An 8,204-nucleotide genomic window follows, 5' to 3' on the forward strand; every position below is an offset into this window, starting at 1 on the left:
TTTCAAGTGGAGAGCATTTCAGCGATTTACTCTACCCATTGTGGTGTTGCTGGCCGTATAGCCATCATCTCCTTACTTGGAACAGCCATTGTCATTGCGAATCTCCTCTTTTGGGGAGGGGGCCAGAAGCCCACCACTCCTAGCACAACTCCCACCCCACCCCACCCCACCCCCCCAATATTTCCCCTCCTAGAACAAATCTTACCTGTTCTTCCTCTCCTAAAACAACCCACCCCCCCCCCCCCAATATTTACTGTCCCAACTGAAGTTGGGTCCTGCTGTTACTCAGAACACTTTGCCTCACTGTGTTCTGATTAGTCAAGATTTTCGCACGTGCAGGCGCAGTTACAGGTGCAGGCATGCTGTGGAAAGAGAAGAAAAGGATTGATTAGTGGATATAATAGGACTATCAACTTTCAGTTACATAACAGACAGCCTGTCACTTCTGCAATACTTCTCAGTATAGGACCTGGTTATTTATTTTACATATCAGGTCGGCCTGACAGGTGGCTGAGAATTCGGCCAAAAGTATAGGAACCCTTTCTACATGTTCATTCAGTGTCATTATTACCTTAAGAGTATAAACGTCAAAAGGGGAGGACGTTATTTACTAGGGGTCATGAGGGAAGACCCTTAATGGATCCTCGACACCTTGACCAGGCTGAATAACCATTGCTGAGAAACTAGAACATTTCCAAATCACTATTCCTACCCTTGGAATAAGCGATAGTAGAAGATTCGGCCATCGCCAATCACCTATCCACCACCAATTCACAAGGAAAGATGCATTCATTACAGATCTGGAATTTAACACTGGACAACTTCTTAACTGTAATTGTGACCCACCCCCCCCCCCCCCATGAGGAAGAACGACCTCCAACTATCCAGAGCTCTTTGTTCTTCTTTCCTCTAGTCCTAAACTGCTACAGTTTGTGAGAGACTGTATTGCATATACCTGGGTCTTTCCTCAGCTATTTAACTATGTAACTACCTAAGCAGTATAATATTACACGGTACTTACTTTCACGCACGACTTCCACAGCGGTCCCAGAAGTAAAATCATGAGTACATTGCAGCAACGAGTTTTCTTGGTGGGTTGTTTTACAGGACGTGCGGTGCAATTACAGCCCAGAAAAAATTTTTTCCATTTCTTTTTTGTAGTCTTGACTTTTTTAGACTTTTCTTTCCCTTCACATTCTACCGCTTTACTTTTTTCCCCTGTACTCTTTTCATTTCCTTCCGCTGCACGCTCTTCACTTTCTTCCCCTGCACTCTCTTCACTTTTTTCCCCTGCACTTCCTTCACTTCCTTCCCCTGCACCTTCAACGTCTCTTCCTTCCCCATCATTTGTTTTAGTGTCACTTTCTTCAATGACACTTTCCCCCGTGCATTTGCTTCCTTCCCCCATGCATTTGCTTCCTTCCCCCGTGCTTTCTGCAACGTCACTTCCTTCCCCATCATTTGTTTTAGTGTCACTTTCTTCAATGACACTTTCCCCTGTGCATTTGCTTCCTACCCCCGTGCATTTGCTTCCTTCACCCGTGCTTTCTTCAACGTCACTTGGACGGGATTTCTTTCTCTCTCCTAGCTCATTCAGCCGGATGTTTTTCGCTTCGTTTACTTCCTTTTTCTCCTCTCTTTCCTGTGCTTCCTCTTTCCGCTTCTCTTTCATTTCCTCACCTGGCCCTGTCTGTTTTATCTTGCCCAGCTCACTTGCCTGGAACGTTTTCCCTTTGTCAGTTCCACTCCTCTCCATTTGAGCCTATAGGGAAAAAAAAAAACAAGGCGGTAAGTAGAAGTACAGATTTGTCACTCTACCCTTTCTTTAAAACAGAGTTCCACCCAAAAATGGAACTTCCGCTTCAAGTGATGGTGACCCCCTGACATGCCACATTTGGAATGTAATTTTTTTGGGGTAGGAGCGGGTACCCTGTTTTTAGAGGCACCCAGCTCCCACTTCCTCCCCTGGTGCCGGAAAGGAAGTTCACCTCTCCCCCCTCCCTGCAATCTTCTGGGACACGTCACGGGTCCCAGAAGATTGCCCAGCCACACAGTGCGCTGCTGTGAGTGGCGATGCATACTGGCACATTATGCCTTTTTACATTGCAGGGTTTAAAAAAAAAAAAAAAAAAAAAAAAAAACATTGGTGGTTTACTTCCTCTTTAAAGGGGTTGTAAAGGTAAATATTTTTTCACCTTAATGCATTCTATGCATTAAGGTGAAAAAACACCTGACAGTGCCGCCCCCCCGTTATACTTACTTGACCCCTCGAAAGTCCTGCGTTGGCCCCGGACGTCCTCTTAGCCGCTCAGCCTGCCCGCTGATTGGCTAGAGTAGATGGATTGAAAGCAGCGCAGCCATTGGCTAGTGCTGCTGTCAATCACATCCAATGACGAGGTGCGGGGCCGAGTGATACAGTGATACCGGCTGTATCACAGGAGCGAGCCCGGAAGTGCTTCTCACCATGCGAGAGAGTTCGCATGAACGCGAGACATACTTGCAGGTGGAAGCCGAGACAGCCGCCGAGGGACCCCAGAAGAGCAGGTTCGGGGCCACTCTGTGCAAAATGAGCTGCACAGTGGAGGTAAGTATAACATGTTTGTTATTTAAAAAAAATGGAATGCATTAAAGGTGAAAAACCTTCAGCCTTTAGAACCACTTTAACTATAATTAAATCAGGAAGGTTGGCAACTCGGATGCTCTTGAATAAAAGTACTTTATTAGTTACATGGGCACACGGGTACAGGCTATAAGCTGGCACGTTTCGGCTAAGAAGCCTTCATTAACGATTTGATGAAGGCTTCTTAGCCAAAACGCGTCAGTGTAGAGCCTGTACCCGTGTGCCCATGCAACTAATAAAGTACTTTCATTCAAGAGCATCCGAGTTGCCAGCCTTCTTGATTTAAGTATCGTATCTGTGGGGCCTGAACGTCCTGGCTAGAGCACCGGATCCCAGTCCATGGACTTTTATATTAGCAGTGGAGCTGGGGTGACAATTTGTTTCTCACTTTAACTATAACTACCTAAGCAAAAAAAGCCCATCCAGCACTCAGACCAAGGAACTACACCCAGGGGCCGTGGCACTTAATGATTTCAGCGATGTCGCTCTCCTCAGACTGGGCAATCTTCAGAAAAATGTAACAACATGTACAAGAGGGTGCAAACGCCTAGTGGAGGGGGTGGGCAACCTCGGCCCTCCAGCTGTTTTGAAACTACAAGTCCTATGAGACATTGCAAGACCCTGATAATCACAGGCATGACTCCCAAGAGGCAGAGGCATGATGGGACTTGTAGTTTCACCACAGCTGGAGGGCCGAAGCTGCCTACCCCTGGCCTAGCGCATCCCCTCCAAAATCATTTTATTTAAATATCATATAAAGTAATATACTTACAAAAGCCTTGACAAAAACAGCAATCCAGAAAGTGAGATCGGCATCACGACCGACGCCACATCATGAAGGAACTAACGCGTTTCGGGGGACAGACCCCCGTTTCAGTGCCCATCTCACTTGCTGCTATTGTCTAGCTTGATTCTAATCTGCTTTTTGAGTATATTACTTTATTTTAAATAAACAATTTTGGAGGTAATGCATAAGGCGCTTCTTGTACACGTTTTCATAACTACCTAAGCATTATAATATTATGGGATACTTACTATGCTGGGCTGGCTGTATGTAGCCTTCTCATCACTTCTGCTCCCTATTCCTCCTTGTTGCACTTCAATTTCTGCTCTTTCCTTCTCTTTTGTTTTTTCTACCTTCCCCTTGGACCCGCTCAGTGAATATTCGGAACCAGCTGAGATCGCTCTAGTAAAGGACACCACTCCAGATATGGTACGGGAAGCGGTTCGCATGTCGTGTCCTTTCCTGCCGAGATCTTTGCCTTTCTGGGCTCTCTTGACTGGCACGGCCTCTGTCGGTTTCCTGCCCTTTACCGCAGCCACTTTATTTCTCTTCTCTTGGAGCTCTCTCTCTTTCTCTCTCTCCTTTTCCTCCTTCAACCTCATTTCCGTCTCCCTGAGTGTCCACCCAGCTTTGTCTTTCTCCCGTTGTCTCCTCCTCCTTGCTTCCCTCATCCTCGCTAACTCCGCCCTAACCTTGTCCGCTTTTTCTTTCTTCTTTTGTAACTCCTCCTTAGACTGATACACTTCCTCAGTCGGATACATCTCCTTTCCGTTTTGCATTTTTACCTAAAAAAATAAATAAAATATGGTGAGTTGACGTGAGATAGAAAAGTTAAAGTGGAACGCCGCTCAAAACTTTTTTGTTTAAAATTTTAGATGGGGAGGGGAAAGTATTTCCAAATATTTCTAAGGTTCGTTATTTTCGGTGAAAATTATATTACACTTTTTAAAAGAGTCACTAATCAGTTGGTGACTTAGCTATTACAAAAAGTTTTAAAGGATCTAAACAAAAAAAAAAAAAAAAAAGGGGAGTGGGAATGAGTCGGAGCAGGTCTACTCTTCCCCCCCCCCCCCCTAGCATTTAGGCCCCATCTATAGTATTTATGCATATTAAAGTAATGTTTGTGCTCAGGAGGTGTGTAAATGGGGCACTTTGGTGACTATGTCTATATTGGGTTTACACCAGTGGTGGCCGGTGCTTAATATATTGGGGGGGGGGGGCGGTAAACAAATCCCTACCCTCCCCACAACGTGAATGTGGCGATCGAACCCCCGCAACCCACGGGAGACAGATGGGAATGCAGTGATCGACCCCCCCAACACCCCCCACCCACATGCGGAAGACAGAAGGGACGGCGGCGATAAGGGCATTACCTTTGTAGTCAGGGGGAATGAAAAACCGGCCCGTTGATTAACCTCAATGGGGAACAGGAAGTGTGTCCTGCGACACGATTGGTCAGGGAGTCCCTGGCCAATCAGGTCACAGGAACTGCGTACTGATTGGCTGAGAGGAGACTCAGGAAGACAAAAAGCGAATATTAATTCACTATTGCCACACAAGTGGGTGAGCTCACCCTTTTTTTTAGGTCAATTAGAGCTTTATGCTCTAATCATGTGCTTCTAAAAAAACAAAAAAACAAAAAAACAACACCCCACTGAAAACCATGCGTCCGGCATGTAGATTAGGGGCCAGCGCATTGATGGGGGGGGGGGGGCTGAGTCCTGCTGCCTGTATCAATAGACACAGCAGCACTCAGGAGCGAGCCTGCACGGGCGCCCCCCCCCCCACATGGAATGCGGCTCTCCATGGGGGCACTCGATTAAGAGGAGGGGCCAGGGGTGCCGCTGGGGGGGACCCCAGAAAAGGAGGATCGGGGCCACTCTGTGCAAAACCCCTTCAAAGAGCAGGTAAGTCTAAAGGAACCTTTACAATCACTTTAACATTAGTTTGTTTTTAGCTGAACTTCCACTTTAAGAAAACAAGACAATTATACAATTTTATATATTAAAGAGCACATATAATAAGGGTACAAAAAGATACTTACTGATTAGATCTGTCTTGACAATAAATTTAGAATCTAACTCTGAAAAATCTCTTCAAACGCTCAAAATAAGTCTAGAATAACTCCTAAATCTGCAGAGAGAAAAACAAAACGATTAATTTTTTTTCTTTTACTTTAAGGGGTTGTAACCCTATAAAAAAAAAAAACTATATATATATATATATATATATATATATATATATATATATATATATAAAAACATTTTTATGAATGTGAGCCTATATATATATATATAATACATGAGACTATATATATATATATATATATATATTATACATGAGACTGTGTATATATGTATATATATATATATATATATATATATATATATATATATATATATATATATATATATATATACATACAGTTTTATGAATGTGGGCCTATATGCACGGGACTGTGAGAGAGATATATATATATATATATATATATATATATATATATAAAAATAGACAGAGAGCTCCTGTTCCCTTATAGCAGATTAAACAGTACCGTTTTTATAAAACGATTTACAGAGCAGGTCTGGTAATAGAATTACTGCCCATAATCTGACAATCGCGGTGATACCTCACATGTGTGGGACGATCGCTGTTTGCATTGAACGGGGGGGGGGGGGGAGGGGTTTGGGGGGGGTCACTTAAATATCTTTTTTAAATTTCATTATTAATTCATTTATTTTTACACTGCTGCTTTTAAAATGTACGCCTTTTTTGTAGCCGTTTCACGCCCATGCGCAATTTTAACGCGTATTTTATATTTTACCAAACAATTGGGTTATGTGTTTTTATTTTATTTTTGCATTACCATTAAAAAAAAAAAAAAAAAAAAAAAAAAAAGTGTATCCCCCCCCCAAAAAATTGTGTTTGAAAAATCGCTGCGCAAATAATACTGCAATTGTCATTTAAAGTAACGCAGTGTCGTATCGGAAAAAATGGCCTGGCCAGGAAGAGGTGGGGGGGTAAATCTTCCAGGGCTAAAGTGGTTAAAAAAAACATATAATAATGTTTGGGGGTTCTAAGTAAATTTCTAGCAAAAAAAAAAATACTCATTGTTATATGTCAGAAAAAGCTTGGATGTTAAAACATGTCAGCAAAAACGCATTTTTCCCATTGAAATGCATTGAAAATGGATACATTTTTTGTGAAGATTTTTTTCCCGGTGATTGAGACCAAAACCCCGGCGCTGGAAATAAGTATTCCGATCTTATAGACCAGTATAGATACGATGTGTGCCATGGATGGAAAAACTTTTCCCAGCAACTGACACCACAACCCCGGCGCTGGAAATAAAACATTTACTTTCTATACGTGGAAATAATAATAATAGTGGATATATTAGTGAGGGATTTCCCATCATCGGTGTAATAATACTGATTGGCAGCACTGGGATTCTGGGGTCAGGGACTGGCAAATCCCATCCTGTAATGGTGTGTGTGGAAATTACATTTATTTCTATAGATTTCTCTCTATATTATCTAATATGTATTATTTCTAGATTGATGTCATGTCAGTGAATGATTCGCCATCAGTGAGGCACATTCTATGGATGATTGTATGTGTAACACGGAGCACCAAATACACACCTCCTCTCTCTAACGCTTCCAGACAATAATGACTCGGCACGGCGCCGCACTCCCTATATATAATAGACGGGAGCTACGCTGTGACGTCACTCTGCCAGGCCGACCGTTAGTCTCAGGCGGAGGGAGAAAAATAGTCACGTGACCACATGTAGGAGCGGACCCGATGGGGAACTAGTCTCTGTTTAACCCACCAGGATCCGCCCACTCTCACCAAATTCTCGGCCATTGGACCTGTCAGTGTGAGGGGAGGGGGGCGGGCACTGTGGCCCGCCCATCCCTAAACACCGCCCACAGACGATAGTGCATTCAAAACACCCTTCCCTCTCCCCGCCTACCCTAAACGCAGCCCCACCCCCTCCATTCATGTGCGGAGGGAGGGGAGGTGTCTCAGCCGGGATGGGGAGGAGTTAATGTAATGGTGTCTCCTCTTATTGGATGATGGATCTGATGCTGTGTATGGCGATTCACAACCAAATCCACCATAAAGATCATATCTCCCCTCCATCTTATTACTGGGCATCCAATCCAGGTGTTATAAATGATCGTCCAATCATATCTTCCCTCCTAATCCGTCTAAAAAGTGGGTCCTGGACCTCCATAGATGATTGTACGATCTCCTATACACCATGTAATCTGATTGTATGATTTCCTATACGCCATACAATCTGATTGTACGATCTCCTAGACACCATACAATCTGATTGTAGGATCTCCGATAAACCATACAAGCTGATTGTACGATCTTCTATAGATCTGCCATCAACTATGTAGAAGAATCGGAAGGATTTCATACGGAGCGCTCATATTCATATTACATAAATAGCAGATTATACAATCTGATTGTATGGTATGGGGGGGGGGGGGCGGATATAATTGTAATAAAAAAAAAAAAAAAAAAAAAAAAAACTGCAAAACCCACCCGCAATTGTCATTTAAAGTAACGCAGTGTCATATCAGAACAAATGGCCTGGTCAGGAAGAGGTGGGGGGTAAATCTTCCAGGGCAAAAGTGGTTAAAAAAAAAAACATATAATAATGTTTGGGGGTTCTAAGTAAATTTCTAGCAAAAAATAATATTGTTATATAAGGTGTCAGAAAAAGCTTGGATGTTAAAACACGTCAGCAAAAAACGCATTTTTCCCATTGAAATGCATTGAAAA

At 43.2% G+C, this 8,204-nt stretch overlaps 1 protein-coding gene across 2 annotated transcripts; it reads right to left on the reverse strand.

Annotated features, from left to right (window-relative positions):
• Window positions 1–229: 229 nt before the first annotated feature.
• On the reverse strand, window positions 230–7,139 carry LOC143927265 (uncharacterized). Of its 2 annotated transcripts, none has more exons than XM_077451268.1 (5): window positions 7,046–7,139; window positions 5,449–5,537; window positions 3,656–4,189; window positions 1,022–1,762; window positions 230–362 (listed from the first exon to the last, which is right to left on the reverse strand). In XM_077451268.1, exons 3-5 carry the CDS (start codon window positions 4,181–4,183, stop codon window positions 315–317), a joined length of 1,317 nt encoding a protein of 438 aa, XP_077307394.1. In that variant the 5' UTR covers window positions 4,184–4,189; window positions 5,449–5,537; window positions 7,046–7,139; the 3' UTR covers window positions 230–314. The 2 variants fall into 2 exon arrangements, with proteins under 2 accessions (XP_077307394.1, XP_077307395.1); XM_077451269.1 differs by having other exon boundaries at window positions 246–362; window positions 1,517–1,762; window positions 7,046–7,132.
• Window positions 7,140–8,204: the final 1,065 nt, after the last annotated feature.

This window comes from Lithobates pipiens, unplaced genomic scaffold (genome assembly GCF_037356315.1).
Source record: "Lithobates pipiens isolate NorthernLeopardFrog02 unplaced genomic scaffold, aLitPip1_a1.2 Scaffold_23, whole genome shotgun sequence".
In the NCBI taxonomy this organism is placed as follows: domain Eukaryota; kingdom Metazoa; phylum Chordata; class Amphibia; order Anura; family Ranidae; genus Lithobates; species Lithobates pipiens.

Excerpts from the sequence above, each read along its gene's own strand:
- LOC143927265 (XM_077451268.1), bottom strand. The coding sequence starts at position 4,183 with ATGCAAAACGGAAAGGAGATGTATCCGACTGAGGAAGTGTATCAGTCT. Across the intron at positions 1,763-3,655 it reads CATACAGCCAGCCCAGCATA|GCTCAAATGGAGAGGAGTGG; the intron begins GTAAGTATCCCA and ends TTTTCCCTATAG. Across the intron at positions 363-1,021 it reads TGTGGAAGTCGTGCGTGAAA|CATGCCTGCACCTGTAACTG; the intron begins GTAAGTACCGTG and ends CTCTTTCCACAG.